The sequence below is a fragment of the Pristiophorus japonicus genome, chromosome 4 (assembly GCF_044704955.1).
Source record: "Pristiophorus japonicus isolate sPriJap1 chromosome 4, sPriJap1.hap1, whole genome shotgun sequence".
In the NCBI taxonomy this organism is placed as follows: Eukaryota; Metazoa; Chordata; class Chondrichthyes; family Pristiophoridae; genus Pristiophorus; species Pristiophorus japonicus.
Genome location: NC_091980.1, coordinates 53,995,603 through 54,015,566, shown reverse-complemented (window position 1 = coordinate 54,015,566; position 19,964 = coordinate 53,995,603). Strand labels below are relative to the sequence as shown.

Here is a 19,964-nt window from a genome sequence, read left to right as displayed (position 1 = left end):
GGGCCTGATAGTCTGCATCCCAGAGAACTTAAGGAAGTGGCCATAGAAGTAGTGGATGCATTGGTGATCCTTTTCCAACAGTCTCTCGACTTGGGATCAGTTCCTATGGACTGGAGGGTAACTAATGTAACACCACTTTTTAAAAAAGGAGGGAGAGAGAAAATGGGTAATTATAGACCGGTTAGCCTGACATCAGTAGTGGGGAAAATGTTGGAATTAATTATTAAAGGTGAAATAGCAGCGTATTTGGAAAGCAGTGACCGGATCGGTCCAAGTCAGCATGGATTATGAAAGGGAAATCATGCTTGACAAATCGTCTGGAATTTTTTGAGGATGTAACTCGTAGAGTGGACAAGGGAGAACCAGTGGATGTGGTGTATTTGGACTTTGAAAAGGCTTTTGACAAGGTCCCACACAAGATTGGCGTGCAAAATCAAAGCACATGGTATTGGGGGTAATGTACTGATGTGGATAGAAAACTGGTTGGCAGACAGGAAGCAGAGAATCGGGATAACTGGGTCCTTTTCAGAATGTCAGGCAGTGAATAGTGGGGTGCCGCAGGGCTCAGTGCTGGGACCCCAGCTCTTTACAATATACATTAATGATTTAGATGAAGGAATTGAGTGTAATATCTCCAAGTTTGCGGATGACACTAAACTGGGTGGCGGTGTGAGCTGTGAGGAGGATGCTAAGAGGCTGCAGGGTGACTTGGATAGGTTAGGTGAGTGGGTAACTGCATGGCAGATGCAGTATAATGTGGATAAATATGAGGTTATCCACTTTTGGGGCAAAAACACGCAGGCAGAATGTTATCTGAATGGCGGCAGATTAGGAAAAGTGGAGGTGCAACGAGACCTGGGTGTCATGGTTCATCAGTCATTGCAAGTTGGCATGCAGGTACAGCAGGCAGTGCAGAAGGCAAATGGTATGTTGGTCTTCATATCTAGGGAATTTGGGTATAGGAGCAGGGAGGTCTTACTGCAGCTGTACAGGGCCTTGGTGAGGCCTCACCTGAAATATTGTGTTCAGTTTTGGTCTCCTAATCTGAGGAAGGACATTCTTGCTATTGAGGGAGTGCAGCGAAGGTTCACCAGACTGATTCCCGGGATGGCTGGACTGACAACTGAGGAGAGACTGGATCGACTGGGCCTTTATACACTGGAGTTTAGAAGGATGAGAGGGGATCTCATAGAAACATACAAGATTCTGATGGGACTGGACAGGTTAGATGTGAGAAGAATGTTCCTGATGTTGGGGAAGTCCAGAACCAAGGGACACAGTCTAAGGATAAGGGGTAGGCCATTTAGGAATGAGATGAGGAGAAACTCCTTCACTGAGAGTTGTTAACCTGTGGAATTCCCTACCGCAGAGACTTGTTGATGCTAGTTCATTGGATATGGCCCTTAAGGCTAAAGGGATCAAGGGACATGGAAAGAAAGCAGGAAAAGGATACTGAGGGAATGATCAGCCATGATATTGAATGGTGGTGCAGGCTCGAAGGGCCGAATGGCCTATTCCTGCAACTATTTTCTATGTTTCACTCCTGTCCAAAAACCCTTGTTGGAATACTTGCATGGAGTGAAGATAGGATCAAGCATAGCTGTATTTCCACCTGTCGTTGAATAGGTTGCTATTGCTCAATGTCTTGGTTCATACATAGTTGATCTTTAATCAGAAATGATAGTTGTTTTAAGGTATTAAAATACTGATGACAATGCTATAAATGGAGCTCTTCGCTACCTTCCAAGTAATTTTTTCCTATTGTAGGAATTCACAAGTTCTGGGTCAGCCAACATAGATACTGGCAAAGTCACTGGCAGTCTGGAAACAAAATTCAAGTGGGTGGATTATGGACTGACGTTCACAGAAAAATGGAATACCGATAATACTTTGGGAACTGAAGTTACTATTGAAGATCAGGTAACTAAGCAAAAATGGCAAATATTGAGCTTATTTTGCCTTTTGAGCCAAAATGCAAACTGCACTTTTTTTCTGTCTAGCTTCTAAAAGGTTTGAAGATTGGATTTGACTCTTCGTTTTCACCTAATACTGGGTGAGTAAAAAAGAAAGTAAAAACAAATTACTTTTTCTAAATTTCTATCAATAGCTTTATTTCTTTCAACATAATATAATGTTCATGAATCTGGCGCATTCAGTACTTTTTAAAAACTATTTCCATCTTGCTTTTCCTAAGCACCCACTGTCCTGGTTGAGATAGTATCTTCCCAGGCTGTGCCAATGATGCTGTATAACCAGCAAATCAGAGGTACATGAGCAACCTGAGATGAGTCTTCAATTTCTCTCTCTCTCTCTCTCACACACACATTTTGTAGTATACTATGAGGTTTTGAATGCTGTGCGCTGCTAAGTATTTTATGTATATAAAATTATTGACTTAATGGAAACAAAAACAAACTTGACCATTTTAAAAGAAAAACATTTGCAGTAATTTTTTTGTTTATTATGTACTTCTGAAACTGGAAAAATAATAGAGTAAGCTGTACTTGAGAAAGTAATAAGAATAGAATAAGTTTGCATTTTTTTTTTATTCTTTTCCTAATACAGAAAGAAAAGTGGAAAAATCAAGACTGGTTACAAGAGGGAACACATCAACTTGGGAATTGATGTCGACTTTGACATTGCTGGTCCTGCTATACGTGGAGCCTTTGTGCTTGGTTTTGACGGATGGCTAGCAGGGTATCAAATGACCTTTGAAACTGCAAAATCTAGGGTCTCCCAGAGTAACTTTGCTGTTGGTTACAAGACAGAGGAGTTCCAGCTCCATACAAATGTGTGAGTATACACCCAGTACATTTCTAAAGATCGGAAATACATGCTGAAACCTTGTTATAATGAACTGCCTTGGAAGAAAATGCATCTTAGGTTTCCAAAGTCACATCACAGTTCTACTGATTCTTGCGCTCTTGATGTATTAAAATGCTTATAATACAATGTTGACCTGACAAATTGAGAAGCAGTTTTGTTGTCCACCTCTTACATCGTTCACTTTGCCTACATCAGTCCCCAAGAAAAGGGAGGAGGACTACAAATGTTTCTCAACTTGCAGCTTTTTTGTGTGCAGAAGAGTAGTTGGGTAAAGAAAGAACCTTTTTTTAATTCATTCTGGGATGTGGATGTCGTTGGCAAGGCCAGCATTTATTGCCTATCCCTAATTGCCCTTGAGAAGATGGTGGTGAGCCGCTGCTTTGAACCATGCAGTCTTTGTGGTGAAGGGAACTCCCACAGTGCTGTTAGGGAGGGAGTTCCAGGATTTGGACCCTGCAACGATGAAGGAATGGCGATATACTTCCAAGTCTGGATGGTATGTAACTTGGAGGGGAACTTGCAGGTGATGGTGCTCCCATGCACCTGCTGCCTTGTCCTTCCAGATGGTAGAGGTTGCAGGTTTGGGAAGTGCTGTCGAAGAAGCCTTGGCAAGTTGCTGCAGTGCATCTTGTAGATGGTACACACTGCCGCCACGGTGTGCCGGTGGTGGAGGGAATGAATGTAGCAGGTGGTGGATGGGGTGCCAATCAAGCAGGCTGCTTTGTCCTGGATGGTGCCATGCTTCTTGAGTGTTGTTGGAGCTGCACTCATCCAGGCAAGTGGAGGGTATTCCATTGCACTCCTGACTTGTGCCTTGTAGACAGTGGAAAGGCTTTGGGGAGTCGGGAGGTGAGACACTCGCTGCAAGTTTAGTCACTTGTAGACAGTGGGAAGGCTTTAGTAATGTAGGAAACATGGCAGCCAATTTGTGCACAAAAAGGTCCCATAAAAACAATGAGACAATGACTAGATGTTGATTGAGAGATAAATTTTGACCAGGACATCAGAGAGAATACCTCTAAATAATGCCATGGGATCTTTTAAGTCTATCAAAAAGTCAAGCGGGGTATCCATTTACTGTCTCATCCGAAAGCTGACGTCTCCGACAGTGCAGCACTCCCTCAGTACTACACTTGAGTGTCAGCCTAGATTTTGTGCTCCAGTCTCTGGAGTGGGAGTGAGTGGTACCACTGATCCATGGCTGACACCTTGGTGTTGACTTGTTTGCCTTTAGCCCAAGTGATGGGCTAAATAGAAGCATAAATGTTTATTAAGGAAAAACTGAAAGAGTTTGTACAAATAAATATAGATTAGTGAAACATGATCCTTAAAGAGGGAGTCTTGCCTTCAATATTTCTTTCAAAAATGTAATTACAATGGATTTTGTCAACTTTTATTTTTGTCAATCTATTTCTGTAGAATTTGTTTAAAGGGAGAATGTCCTTCTGGGAATTCGTTTGTCTTGTTTGGTCAGGCAAAATAGCCATGTTTTGCTTTCATTAAAATGATATGATTTTTGTGCATAAACATGAGATATAGCTTACCACTGTTTGTGAAGAGGACGCCCCTTTCAGTAGCACTAGCACATGTTGATGCAATAACGCAGAAAATGATTTTGGAGGTGCATACTGCATTGAATAGCATGCAGGAGCTGAATTTACATTCGGCTCATTTGTGATTTTCATGGAAAAAAGGACAGAATCACAGACCACAATCCCTAAAATACTGACTTTAAAAACTCAAGAATTCAATTTAATAAACATAGAATTTGACGTGGTCAGTCACCAGGAAGAAGATTGTCATTTTACTAACTACATTTCAATAAGTACTTTATTGGCTCTAAAATGCTTTGTGACATCCTGAGGTTGTGAAAGGCACTATATAAATGTAAGTTCTTTTTCTTCACTATGGATGTTTGCTTGACTCTAGGCATTTTCTAAATCAGTTGCCAATCATAAAGCTGTTGTCCCTCCTGCTAAAATAAACACTCGAACTCTCCTGATGGCCAGGTTGGTAAGCAAAAAAAAATCGAGACTCCAGGATGGTATGTTGCCTCTCTGGTGCAAGGGTCAAGGATGTCTCAGAGCGGCTGCAGGGCACCCTGGAGCGGGAGGGTGAACAGCCAGTTGTCGTGGTGCATACAGGTACCAACGATACAGATAAAAAACTGGATGAGGTGCTACAGGCTGAATTTAGGAAGCTAGGAGATAAATTTAAAAAGTAGTACCTCAAAGGTAGTAATCTCAGGATTGCTACCAGTACCATGTGCTAGTCAGAGTAGAAATAGCAGGATAGTTAAGATGAATGCGTGGCTTGAGAATGCAAGAGGGAGGGATTAAAATTCCTGGGACATTGGAACCAGTTCTGGGGGAGGTGGGACCAGTACAAACCGGACAGTCTGCACCTGGGCAGGACCGAAACCGATGTCCTAGGGGGAGTATTTGCTAGTGCTGTTGGGGAAGGTTTAAACTAATATATGGCAGGGGGATGGGAATCTATGCAGGGAGATGGAAGTAAAATGGGGGCAGAAGCAAAAGGTAGAAAGGAGATAAGTAAAAGTGGAGGGCAGAGAAATCAAAGGCAAAAATCAAAAAGGGCCAGATTACAACATAATTCTGAAAGGACAAAGAGTGTTAAAAAAACAAGCCTGAAGGCTGTGTGTCTCAATGCAAGGAGCATTTGTAATAAGGTGGATGAATTAACTGCGCAGACAGCTGTTAACGGATATGATGTAAGTGGGATTACGGAGACATGGCTACAGGGTGATCAAGGCTGGGAACTCAACATCCAGGGGTATGACTTTAATCTACATATAGATCAGGCTAACCAAATTGGTAGCAATACCGTGGAAGAAGATTTCCTGCAGTATATAAGGGATGATTTTCTAGACCAATATGTCGAGGAATCAACTAGAGATCTGGTTATCCTAGACTGGGTGTTGTGTAATGAGGGGATTAATTAGCAATCTTGTTGTGCGGGGCCCCTTGGGGAAGAGTGACCATAATATGGTAGAACTCTTCATTAAGATGGAGAGTGACACAGTTAATTCAGAGACTAGGGTCCTGAACTTAAGGAAAGGTAACTATGAAGGTATGAGACGTGAATTGGCTAGGATAGACTGGCGAATGATACTTAAAGGGTTGACGGTGGATAGACAATGGCGGACATTTAAAGATCACATGGATGAACTTCAACAATTGTACATCCCTGTCTCGCGTAAAAATAAAACTGGGAAGGTAGCTCAACCGTGACTAAGAAGGGAAATTAGGGATAGCGTTAAATCCAAGGAAGAGGCGCATAAATTGGCCAGAAAAGCAGCAAACCTGAGGACTGGGAGAAATTTAGAATTCAGCAGAGGACGACAAAGGGTTTAATTAGGAGGGGGAAAATAAGAGTGTGAGAGTAAGCTTGCAGGGAGCATTAAAAACTGACTGCAAAAGCTTCTATAGATATGTGAAGAGAAAAAGATTAGTAAAGACAAATGTAGGTCCCTTGCAGTCATGAATTTATAATGGGGAACAAAGAAATGGCAGACCAATTGAACAAATACTTTGGTTCTGTCTTCACTAAGGAAGACACAAATAACCTTCCGGAAATACTAGGGGACCGAGGGTCTAGCGAAAAGGAAGAACTGAAGGAAATCCTTTAGTCAGGAAATTGTGTTGGGAAATTGGGATTGAAGGCTGATAAATCCCCAGCGCCTGATGGTCTGCATGCCAGAGTACTTAAGGAAGTGGCCCTAGAAATAGTGGATGCATTGGTGGTCATTTTCCAACATTCTATAGACTCTGGATCAGTTCCTATGGCTTGGAGGGTAGCTTAATGTAACCCCACTTTTTTTAAAAAAGGAGGGAGAGAGAAAACGGAATTATAGACCGGTTATCCTGACATCGGTGGTGCGGAAAATGTTGGAATCAGTTATTAAAGATGAAATAGCAGCGCATTTGGAAAACAGTCCAAGTCAGCATGGATTTATAAAAGGGAAATCATGCTTGACAAATCTTCTAGAATTTTTTGAGGATGTAACTAGTAGAGTGGACAAGGGAGAACCAATGGATGTGGTGTATTTGGACTTTGGAAAGGCTTTTTGACGAGGTCTCATACAAGATTAGTGTGCAAAATTAAAGCACATGGTATTGGGGGTAATGCATTGACGTGGATAGCGAACTGGTTAGCAGACAGGAAGCAAAGTGTAGGAATAAACGGGTCCTTTTCAGAATGGCAGGCAGTGACTAGTGGGGTACTGCAAGGTTCAGTGCTGGGACCCCAGCTATTTACAATATACGTTAATGATTTAGATGAAGGAATTGAATGTAATATCTCCAAGTTTGCAGATGACACTAAGCTGGGTGGCAGTGTGAGCTGTGAGGAGGATGCTAAGAGGCTGCAGAGTGACTTGCATGGCAGATGCAGTATAATGTAGATAAATGTGAGGTTATCCACTTTGGTAGCAAAAACAGGAAGGCAGAATATTATCTGAATGGTGACCGATTAGAAAAAGGGGAGGTGCAACGAGACCGGGGTGTCATGGTACATCAGTCATTGAAAGTTGGCATGCAGTTACAGCAGGCGGTGAAGAAGGCAAATGGCTTGTTGGCCTTCATAGCGAGAGGAATTGAGTATAGGAGCAGGGAGGTCTTACTGCAGTTGTACAGGGCCTTGGTGAGGCCGCACCTTGAGTATTGTGCACAGTTTTTGTCTCCTAATCTGAGGAAGGACATTCTTGCTATTGAGGGAGTGCAGCGAAGGTTCACCAGGCTGATTCCCGGGATGGCAGGGCTGACATATGAAGAAAGACTGGATCGACTAGGCTTATATTCACTGGAATTAGAAGTATGAGAGGGGATCTCATAGAAACACACAAAACTCTGACGGGATTGAACAGTTTAGATGCAGAAAGAGTGTTCCCGATGCTGGGGAAGTCCAGAACCAGGGGTCACAGTCTAAGGATAAGGGGTAAGCCATTTAGGACCGAGATGAGGAGAAACTTCTTCACTCAGAATTGTGAACCTGTGGAATTCTCTACCACAAAGTTGTTGAGGCCAGTTCATTTGATATATTCAAAAGGGGGTTAGATGTGGCCCTTACGGCTAAAGGGATCAAGGGGTATGGAGAGAAAGCAGGAATGGGGTACTGAAGTTGCATGATCAGCCATGATAGTGAATGGTAGTGCAGCTCCAAGGGCTGAATGGCCTACTCCTGCACCTATTTTCTATGTTTCTATGTTTCTCTCGGTCTCGTGTGGAATCTTCATTATACTGACCAAGAAGTTGAGATATGTGATGTTTGATCTGTGCAGAATTAGCTGTGACCATTTGCATGCACATTTTGACTGCCACTCCAGACCTGAGGCCATTATTTCTACCTTTTTTTTTCCTCTTGGGACCCTTCCCTTCTTTCTGCTCCCCTTCATTTCTCTCCTCTTGGGTACTTTGCCCCATCTAATACTTACCCCTTCCCATTCCAGCCGCTGCTCCAGGCTTGAATCCACTTTTATAACCATATGGCTACCCTTAACATTTTGTATTGAAGCCTTTAAAAGAACACTGAATTTGGTGTTCTTTTATGTTCTACCTGGTAAACCCTGTAGGTTAAACTAAAATGTCATTGTGACACATGATTTGAACTGATTTTAATTTGCTTTGTCTGAGGAATCCTGTACCCTTTAGACTATAAAGTATTTCTACAAAGTTAGAAATATTGACTCAGCTTGAATCAGTAAAGGTCAAATCTCGGTTTAATATAATGAATAATATAATGTGAATTATGGTGGACTAGGGGAGGTAGTGAGTGGAATCATCCATCATAGGCAGTCCCTCGGAATCAAGGAAGACTTGCTTCCACTCTTAAAATGAGTCCTTAAGTGGCTGAACAGTCCAATACGAGAACCACAGTCCCTGTCGCAGGTGGGACAGATAGTCGTTGAGGGAAAGGCTGAGTGGGACAGGTTTGCTGCATGCTCTGTGCTTGATGTCTGCATGCTCTCAGCGATGAGACTCGAGGTGCTCAGCGCCCTCCCGGATGCACTTCCTCCACTTAGGGCAGTCTTTGGCCAGGGACTCCCAGTCAGTGGAATAAGCTGTGAGACACAACTGTAATCAGTAGCTAATTACACAGTTGGGTTGTTTCTACAAATGTGAGCGGGTTTGGGCAGTGGTGTTTGTTCTCGGAATTTTTCAGCCTCTGAGTTCGTGTATACTAGTGAACTAATCGGAGTAGATTATTAATTATTTTGGGCTTCTGTAAGACATCCACAATAAGTTGCTAAGAAACTGGGTATCTGACAATGCAATTATTTTTCTGCTTCACTTCATCTAAGCTTATGAGCCTATTATGTTTATCTAGAGTGAGGACTGTACTCTGAGAAAGGGGGTGACTGGGCTCCCAGGCTCTTCCATATTTTCAAGGGGCTGGATTGCTGAGTGACATTAGTAGAGGCCAGTAAATAATTACTGTGCTGGGTGACCTAAAGCGGGATATATAAACAATGGAGAAGCACATTTAAGTTTGTCCAGGTTATTAATCCTTTCATGCTTTTTTATTCTTTGTGAAAATGGTGAAATCAGTGAATCTCTCCTGAATGACATGCATGTTCCTCACTACAGGAATGATGGTACAGAATTTGGAGGCTCCATTTATCAAAAAGTCAGTGAAAATCTTGAAACTGGCATCAATCTAGCTTGGACAGCTGGGAATAGCAATACCCGATTTGGTATTGCAGCAAAGTACATGATTGATGATGATGCAACATGCTCGGTGAGTATATACTGAATCATGTTTTTTTTTGGAGTAGGTATTTATATAATGGGTGTGTGTGGAGAGGGGGGAACCGGGGTGCGCAATTCTAATGTATTTACATTCCAAAGCGCATATCACGCTGATAAAATATGAAGTTGACGCTACTTGTAATTTTTGGAGAACAGTTTTATAAACAATTTGTTATTTTTATTGTTCAACAGATTAAAGTGAACAATTCGAGTTTGATTGGACTTGGATACACTCAAATACTGAAACCAGGTGAGCCACATTTGGTCTTAAACTAATGTAGTCTTGTATAAAAATAACCTTCCAAGTATTCCAAAGCAATATTAGTGGTGGAAAAACAGGACTTTCCAGTATTTCCAGGGGAAGTGCTTTCCATTGTGGATTTTTTGGGGGGGATTTTTTTCCCCTTCTGAAGGCTATTGTACATGTAGGGCATTCCACACGTCCTGGCATCCCTTTGGTACCCCCAAATCTTCATGTGAGTCTGCACCTTAAGTGTTCATCCTTTGAGGCCCTACCCAAACTTATGCTTAGTTGGCATTCATCGACACTTTATATTAATAGTCACTTCCATGTAGTTTAGATGGTCAGTGGCACTGATGCCTCTTTATGTCCTCATTGCCACCCAACTTATTGTCCCCCACACTCAATAGGCCATGTACAATTAGCACCATCAAAAACATTCTCAAATTTGTTTAATCTTTCAAGCAAGGTGAATGAGCAAACTCTGGAATTTCTCCCTGAACACTGAAAGCGATTCTAAAAACTAAGTTCAGGATTCAAACGAACATTACAATCCACATTATTACAACTTATACTAGTTATATTTCGTTGATGGTTCAATGGCCGAAGAAGGATGAAAATTATAGTATTCCAGAGCATTTGATTATCTTGATGTATACTTGTCCTCAATAACTTTCAATTCTATTCTGAGCCTTTTCTTATTCAATTCAGTCTAATGTTCTTGTCTGCAAATTTCAAATTTAGCTCCAACTTTTGATTCCTTTACTCAATCCTCGATTAAAATAGTCACACGGTACATCTGTGGACATTTCCACTGATCAATGCTTATCCTTCTCAGCCTGCTGATAAGTATATTTGAATGGTGTGAGAAAACTGGTCAATTCTTACTCTAGGTGACTGATGAAATGTCTTTTAGAGCCCGAATGTGATTGTCTATTGAGACAGATTTCACCTGAAATCTCTGACATTTTAACAGGGCTTTACTGTGATCATTTTCTTAAAGGGGCAAATTTCAGTTTAATAATGGGGTAAGAACTAAGAGAAGGGGCAAATAAAATGTCCCCTCTCCAAAAACCTTACTTCTTTCTGCACAGCCCAAATACAACAGTGCAAATAGATACTTTTACTCCATACATAGTATTCCCTTTGTCTAATCCATGTTTGTGACGTGCAAACAGCAGAAATGTTTTACTTTGGGAGTGTTTTACCATTGGTAAGCTCCCTGCTGGAGTAGAATTAAACTACAGAACCAGTGGGAACCTGTTCAACCTTCGTCGTCTCCAGGCCAAGTCCAAGACCACCCCAACCTCTGTGGTCGAGCTACAGTACGCGGACAACGCCTGCTTCTGCGCACATACAGAGGCTGAACTCCAAGTCATAGTCAATGTATTTATTGAGGACTACGAAAGCATTGGCCTTACACTAAACATCTGTAAGACAAAGGTCCTCCACCAACCTGCCCCCGCCGCACAGCACTGCCCCCCCAGTCATCAAGATCCATGGTGCAGCCCTGGACAACATGGACCATTTCCCATACCTCGGGAGCCTCTCATCAATAAGAGCAGACATTGACGACGAGATTCAACGCAGCCTCCAGTGCGCCAGTGCAGCCTCTGGCTGCCTGAGGAAAAGTGTTCGAAGACCAGACCCTCAAATCTGCCACCATAGCTCATGGTCTACAGGGCTGTAGTAATACCCACCCTCCTGTATGGCTCAGAGACATGGGCCATGTACAGCAGACACCTCAAGGCTCTGGAGAAATACCACCAACGACGTCTCCGCAAGATCCTGAAAATCCTCTGGGAGGACAATCGCACCAATGTTAGCGTCCTCAACCAGGCCAGCATTGAAGCACTGACCACACTTGATCAACTCTGTTGGGCAGGCCATACTGTTCGCCTGCCAGACACAAGACTTCCAAAGCAAGCGCTCTACTCGGAACTCCTTCACGGCAAACAAGCCAAAGGTGGGCAGAGGAAACGTTACAAGGACACCCTCAAAGCCTCCCTGATAAAGTGCAACATCCCCACGACATCTGGGAGTCCCTGGCCAAAGACCGTCCTAAGTGAAGGAAGTGCATCCGGGAGGGTGCCAAGTCTCACCGTCGAGACCATGCAGAAATCAAACGTAGGCAGCGGAAAGAGCGTGCGGCAAACCAGTCCCACCCACTCTTTCCCTTAATGACTATTGGTCCCATCTGTGACGGGGACTGGTTCTCGTATTGGACTGCTCAACCATATAAGGACTCATTTTTAGAGTAGAAGCAAGTCTTCTTTAATTCCGAGGGACTGCCTATGATGGGGTGAAGATTACACTCTATATACATGAATGCAGGACCTGAGATATTGAACAAATGGGTCCAGCAAGAATACTGGAGTTTACCAGGGATTAAAGGAATTCTCAATTACAGAGGCAAAACCAATTGGTATCAAACTAATTCTTATTACCTATGGGATTTGTACTGATCAGTTTGTGAATATGTGTCTCTGGATAAAAATTCACTCACTACGTTGTATGTTGTATTGATGAGATCTGTATGCAATCAGTATTTACGTGGCTTATCATTTTCCTCCTTAGGTATAAAGTTAAACCTGTCAGCGCTGCTGGATGGCAAGAATATTAATGCTGGTGGTCATAAACTCGGCCTTGGATTCGAATTTGAAGCATAATCTTGGAAATGGGGAAAACCTACAATCAGTAAATCCCAAATATTTTCCAGTGTAGCGACCCGAAGAATCTGGTGGTCAATTTTTTGTTGAGCCATGTGTCCAAACAATGTTGTAAAATCGAATTGTGTTCTCCGGATATTATCCTTTGAAGAACAGAATGCATTATCAAAACATGTCATTATGACTATTTATTATATCCCTTAGACACTTGAAATTCACCTGTTCCTGTCTTTTTTTTTTTCCCCCTGGTGAAGACTGGTTGTATGTGGCGTAAGAACAAATTACACACTTTATTACTGTTGGTTGAAATTGTGGTCCCTAACCCCTGCTCCTTCTAAAATGGTTGATGCGACACACCCATATGGAGAGATTTGTATGTTTCCAGCTGGTATTTGTGATGATTGGGCTTAATAGAAAGTAAAAAAAAAACACACGCAAAAGAAATTTTAGTGTACCATCTTTTTGAAAATGTCCCTGTTGTGCAGTTCTTAGCTTGAAATAAATATTGTCTTCCATGTTCTGGGTCTGAAGTCAAGGGAAATTATGTAGTCTAATTTGACCAGTTTATCAGCCCTTAATCGAGGCATATTTAACATTACCTGTGAGTGGTGGTCTTACTGAAGTCTATAAAAAACACCACTTGACATTCAGTACGTAAGAAAATGGTGGAGGACCCATCTACAGTCATCAGCCATATTAATTTAACTTGAACATGCTTTTAATTTCCTGGATTTTTTAAAACACTGGATCCAAAGTTCCTCATTCCTGCACAAGTGCAGTGGACAGAGGACAGCAGTGACGTTCACTTCCCAGCCTACTCCAGGTACCCAGGGCCAGAGCCAAGTCAACGTGGGTGCATCTTGGGCACTCATCAGGGCGGGGGAGTGCGGAAGATGGGACAGGAAAAGCAATACTGGCAAGCCACTGACTGGTAGGGCAGAGCCACTGTCGCATCAACTTATTTCGGTATCAGACAACCTCTTTTATACGGGCCAATATTGATTACACTGTTGGCCTTCTGTGGTGGGGCTGGGGGGGGGGGGTCACTTCCAACCGATCAAAGAACCTGTCAGTTTTTTTTAAACAATAGCGGGGCTGAGACGGAGGAATTCCTGGCCCTGCCCTTTCTGATGTTAGAGGCCATGCTTGGTGTGGACGAAAGGTCCACCCGTCCAGAGCTTTTATAAATTTGATGCAAGAGGGGTTCTGCATGGAGATTCAGTTTGCATCACAAGAGTGTTGTTGAAGTAGAGGAATTTTGGTCCCTGCATATCTTTTGGGTAAATCTACTTTCTTGCTCCAGAAAACACAGGTCAGTGTAATCTGGGATTATCCTTATCTGCAGTTATCTGTTCCTTTATTTGTAGTGAAAATATTTACAATATTTGTAATCTGTGTGCAAAGATTTTTTTAAACAGACATGAAAATGTGAAAAGTAATGATTTCACATGCATGTGCGTCTGCATTGCATTTTAGCAGAAGCCGTTCTTTTAAAACTAGGTATTTTAAAACAAAGTCTTAATTTGTTGCCCATCTCATTGATGCCATGTATGTGCAGATCATTCCAATACACTACATTTCCCACCCCCACCAACCCCAAATGTACAATTTTACAATTTGCAAAAGTTTATTCTGTGATATATCAATGTGCTTAAATATTGATTATCTCTGAATTAATTACTGAGACTGGAAGAAGGTATTACATACGTCAAAATAGTTTTCACAGTGGCTGACACAAACTATTTAAGAACATTTCACTTATTACACAAGTTAAAACTGTCATGAAAGGTTCCAAAAGAGTTTTCTTTGGAATGGGTAAGTTAAATTCCAAAATTGCTTTGTTACACGTTAACTTAATTTCTTTTTTGCAGCACTGTTTGTTAAAAATAAACTGTCATAATTCTCATGTTAAAACCATTTAAAATGTCATGCAGTCTTTGTGTGGAAACCATTTGAGTTACTGTGTCATTCCCATTGTAATGTATAATCTAGAGATAATGAATAACTGGTTCTTTGCCTAAAGTCTTATCCTTTCCATTTTCTATTGGTATAATTGTGGTATTTTTTCAGGTTTTGAATTTCTGTGGTGATTTGCAGCCAAAAAATATACTAAAATTCAGCTAAATTAAAACCATGTATAGCAGGAAGTTGGAAGTGCTTTTGCACAAATAATGTGGTATTGAACATCCTTTCCCCACAATAAGTAGATACAATTCCCCATAAAGTACTCGATAAGATTAAATATTTCAATTATTGAATGATAATTCCCTCGAGTGAAGTAATAATCTATAACCGTATATTAATTTCACATACGTCTGTGTACGATCCTTTAGTAACTCCTTCCCACTCTACAACTGTTGAGAATTCCAAATAATGTAAAAAAGCAAAATAATGCAGATGCAGGAAATCTAAAATAAAATAGAAAATGCTGCAAACACTCAACAGTTCAGGTTGTAAAAAGAGTATGGCCAGGTTAATATTATGTTTGACCCTTCATCAGAACCGTTCAGATGCTGCCTGACCTGTTAAGTGTTTCCAGCATTTACTGTTTATATTCCAAATAACATATAGTTATCCTAAAGCTGTTTAAAATAACAGAATTTCATAAATCGGAATGATTGTCACTTTTGAACATTATTGGCTAGATTTCAGAAAGTTATAATGTGCACATTTATTCCTTTCAACAATTAGGCCTTCCGATTTTAGGGTTTGATCTGATAAACCTAATTGCCCCAAAAGTTGAATTGCTAAACCTTTCCTGTGTCTCAAATCTTATAATATAGGTTCAAGAATTTGTATTTTGTTATATTCCTGCTTGTTTACCTTAATTGAAGAGGGTGATTCATGGCATGTGATATATGCCCCTCCCCTTTGCAAAAGTACATTTTTCATTTGAATATGTTCAAAAATTCATTGCCCACAGTTTGGAGTAAACTGCCTTTTCACTTGATTTCCCAATTAAACCCAAAGTTTTCTCAAAATATATTGTTTTATTGTTTCAGCTAAAAAGCCCATTCTTGCTTGTAGTTTCTTTCTCATTTTTAAACCTGAAATTCAGGAAAAAAATAAAACCATAAAAATCAGATAGACAATTTCTTGAGAGCCTCCCAACAATGGTATTTTATTTTCTGTTCCTGTCTTCACATGTCTCTAAGTGAAGTCATATGACATTGTGCTTTGGCATTACCTTTTTGTTTCTGTACCTTACCTGTGCATTGTTAATTCTTGTTTCAAGTCATTCTAGTGACTCAGTATAGTTGCACCTCAGTGCCACAGGTCTAAACATGACTTGATCCACAAGTGAGTGAGGTTGTCGATTCACATTTACCTGGTTCTGACTTGCTTTGCTTTATTTCACATCAATTTTCCAAAGAAAAATATGGAGTGGTGAATTGTATATTACCATAGTGTGTCATACCCAATGCTGGTATGTGTATGCTTTCTGTGCGAGTTCTGCAGTGTTTGATTGCATTACCTCTGGAAGATGTTACACAAATATTGGCTCCTCTGTCAACACTGGTTGCTGACCACTCAAATATTTGTTTTTGTGGTCATACAATCAATTTTATAGAAACATGAGCCATACACTAAGATGTAGCTGAATTATCAGCTTTTATACAGCATGCATTTCATCCTTATGTCATTCTAGCAATTGCAGTATTTAAGTAAAGGTTTAAATCCTAATCTTAAAAATAGAACTAAAGGTTGTAATGGGAGTGTTATCTTTGTTACAATTTCTGATGCTCAACTGCTAACACATTGAAAATACAATAAACCTTCTTTTGTGTGCAATTGAACTGCTTCCTTTTCACCAAAAAATGTTTTTCTCTCCCTCATGAACCCATTGATTTGCTTGCCCTCTGCTTGTGTTAACCTTGATAGAGAGCACCAGCAAGCTATTTGATCATCATTTGATGCATTTTCTCACATGGGATTTTGGTCCCAATCATTTGGGAGCAAGAATTCAGATTTTTATTTTTCTCCTTGCTTGCCCAATGGCATTGATCCCAAATCGTTCTGCCCCTAATGCCACCCAAGGTTAGATCAACTGGTCTGTATGGCTCAGTATCACAAAACATGGACTGCATTCAAAGCCAGTAATTTTTAAATGGCGAGTCCTTTCGTTCTTATTTTTATAATTGTTTGTTTCACTACTTGTTTTCAAATCCTTCGACGGTTTCGCTCCTCCCGATCTCTGTAACCTCTAGCACTCTATAACCTGGCAAGATCTCTGCGTTCCGCCATTCTGGTATCTTGTGCATCCTTGATTTTAATCGCTCCACTGTTGGCGGCTGAGTCTTCTGTTACTTAGCCCCTAAGCTCTGGGATTCCCTCCCTAAATCTCTCCTCTACTTCTGCTTTAAAACGCTCCTTAGAACCTACCCTCCAACCTGTCCCATAATGTGGCTCGGTGTCAAATTTTGTTAATGCTCCTGTGAAGTACCTTTGGATGTTTTACTACATTTAAGGTGCTATATAAATGTAAGTTATTGCTGTTTTACTTTGTAGGTTTGGATGCAACTTGTGACAGAAAAGATGGGCATAGGGCTGAATTTCGGCCACCATTCTGTACCGTATTTTTTTGGCATACGCAGCTTTTTTTTTGAGCAATCTGCAAGTTCGGCCAAAGTTTCTGCGCCGTTCTAAAGTAGGTACATCCGATTTTTTTTTTAGCTCCTGATTTTTTTTTGACGTCACTGGGGGCGGAACCTGCCATGTGCGCCACTTCTGGCTATTTAAGCGAGTTTAACCAAGTACGATTTTTTTCTAAAACATCGCACTACACCCTTGTGAAAAACCTTCCCTACACTTAAAGAAATTGGCACAGAGAAAATCAGCGGGGAGAAGACACCATGGTTTCAGCGGAGCTGAAGACCGGGTGGGGGGGTGGGGGACGGTCCTTTTGGCCCGGGGTGGCAGCGGGCTGGTGCGGGTCCTTTTGGCTCGGGATAAGTGCGGACCGTCTCATTGCCATCCCGGGCCGAAAGGACTCCACATTAGCCCGCATTATCTCTGGTTGAGATTAACTATCTCACCTGGCCAAGGCACTGGAGCATGTATGGTGTCTGTGCATTCATATTAAGAACATAAGAATTAGGAACAGGAGTAGGCCATCTAACCCCTTGAGCCTGCTCCGCCATGCAACAAGATCATGGCTGATCTGGCCGTGGACTCCGTTCCACTTACCTGCCCGCTCCCCATAACCCTTAATTCCCTTATTGGTTAAAAATCTATCTATCTGTGACTTGAATACATTCAATGAGCTAGCCTCAACTGCTTCCTTGGGCAGAGAATTCCACAGATTCATAACCCTCTGGGAGAAGAAATTCCTTCTCAACTCGGTTTTAAATTGGCTCCCCCGTATTTTGAGGCTGTGCCCCCTAGTTCTAGTCTCCCCGACCAGTGGAAACAACCTCTCTGACCCTATCTTGTCTATCCCTTTCATTATTTTAAATGTTTCTATAGATCACCCCTCATCCTTCTGAACTCCCAACGAGTAAAGACCCAGTCTACTCAATCTATCATCATAAGGTAACCCCCTCATTTCTGGAATCAGCCTAGTGAATCGTCTCGGTATCCCCTCCAAAGCTAGTATATCCTTCCTTAAGTAAGGTAACCAAAACTGCACTCAGTACTCCAGGTGCGGCCTCACCAATACCCTGTACAGTTGCAGCAGGACCTCCCTGCTTTTGTACTCCATCCCCCTCGCAATGAAGGCCAACATTCCATTCGCCTTCCTGATTACCTGCTGCACCTGCAAATTAACTTTTTGGGATTCATGCACAAGGACCCCCAGGTCCCTCTGCACCGCAACATGTTGTAATTTCTCCCCATTCAAATAATATTCCCTTTTACCTTTTTTTTCCCCCAAGGTGGATGACCTCACATTTTCCAACATTGTATTCCATCTGCCAAACCTTAGCCCATTCGCTTAACCTATCTAAATCTCTTTACAGCCTCTGTGTCCTCCACATAACCCGCTTTCCCACTAATCTTTGTCATCTGCAAATTTTGTTACACTAAACTCTGTCCCCTCTTCCAGGTCACCTATGTATATTGTAAACAGTTGTGGTCTCAGCACTGATCCCTGTGGCACACCACTAACCACCAATTTCCAACCCGAAAAGGACCCATTTATCCCGACTTTCTGTTAGCCAGCCAATTCTCTATCCATGCTAATACATTTCCTCTGACTCCGCGTACCTTTATCTTCTGCAGTAACCTTTTGTGTGGCACCTTATCGAATGCCTTTTGGAAATCTAAATACACCACATCCATCGGTACACCTCTATCCACCATGCTCGTTATATCCTCAAAGAATTCTAGTAAATTAGTTAAACATGATTTCCCCTTCATGAATCCATGTTGCGTCTACTTGATTGCACTATTCCTATCTAGATGTCCCGCTATTTCTTAATGATAGCTTCAAGCATTTTCCCCAGTACAGATGTTAAACTAACCGGCCTATAGTTACCTGCCTTTTGTCTGCCCCCTTTTTTAAACAGAGGAGTTACATTAGCTGCTTTCCAATCCGCTGGTACCTCCCCAGAGTCCAGAGAATTTTGGTAGATTATAACGAATGCATCTGCTATAACTTCCGCCATCTCTTTTAATACCCTGGGATGCATTTCATCAGGACCAGGGGACTTGTCTACCTTGAGTCCCATTAGCCTGTCCAGCACTACCCCCCCTAGTGATGGTGATTGTCTCAAGGTCCTTCCTTCCCACATTCCCGTGACCAGCAATTTTTGGCATGGTTTTTGTGTCTTCCACTGTGAAGACCGAAGCAAAATAATTGTTTCAGGTCTCAGCCATTTCCATATTTCCCATTATTAAATCCCCCTTCGCATCTTCTAAGGGACCAACATTTACTTTAGTCACTCTTTTCCGTTTTATATATCGGTAAAAGCTTTTACTATCTGTGTTTATGTTTTGCGCAAGTTTACTTTCGTAATCTCTTTCCTTTCTTTATTGCTTTCTTGGTCATTCTTTGCTGTCGTTTAACATTTTCCCACTCTTCTAGTTTCCCACTAACCTTGGCCACCTTATACGCATTGATTTTTAATTTGATACTCTCCTTTATTTCCTTGTTTATCCATGGCTGATTATCCCTTCTCTTACCGCCCTTTTTCACTGGTATATATTTTTGTTGAGCACTATGAAAGAGCTCCTTAAAAGTTCTCCACTGTTCCTCAATTGTGTCACCGTTTAGTCTGTGTTCCCAGTCTACTTTAGCCAACTCTGCTCTCATCCCACTGTAGTCCCCTTTTGTTTAAGCATAGTACGCTCGTTTGAGACACTACTTCCTCACCCTCAATCTGTATTACAAATTCAACCATACTGTGATCACTCATTCCAAGAGGATCTTTTATTCGCAGATTGTTTGTTTATTATTCCTGTCTCATTACACAAGACCAGATCTAACATACTGTTTAAGTGAGTCAAAGCCTCCAGAAGAGG

At 41.6% G+C, this 19,964-nt stretch overlaps 1 protein-coding gene across 1 annotated transcript in view; it reads left to right on the top strand.

Moving 5' to 3' along the window:
• Positions 1 to 16,295, top strand: part of LOC139262907 (non-selective voltage-gated ion channel VDAC1) — a 42,496-nt gene extending 26,201 nt beyond the window's left edge. The window contains exons 4-9 of the mRNA XM_070878188.1: positions 1,768 to 1,920; positions 2,001 to 2,053; positions 2,566 to 2,793; positions 9,432 to 9,582; positions 9,786 to 9,843; positions 12,412 to 16,295. Coding sequence (XP_070734289.1) covers positions 1,768 to 1,920; positions 2,001 to 2,053; positions 2,566 to 2,793; positions 9,432 to 9,582; positions 9,786 to 9,843; positions 12,412 to 12,503 — 735 coding nt within the window. The 3' untranslated portion in view covers positions 12,504 to 16,295. The remainder of the gene's footprint in view (positions 1 to 1,767; positions 1,921 to 2,000; positions 2,054 to 2,565; positions 2,794 to 9,431; positions 9,583 to 9,785; positions 9,844 to 12,411) is intronic.
• Positions 16,296 to 19,964: the final 3,669 nt, after the last annotated feature.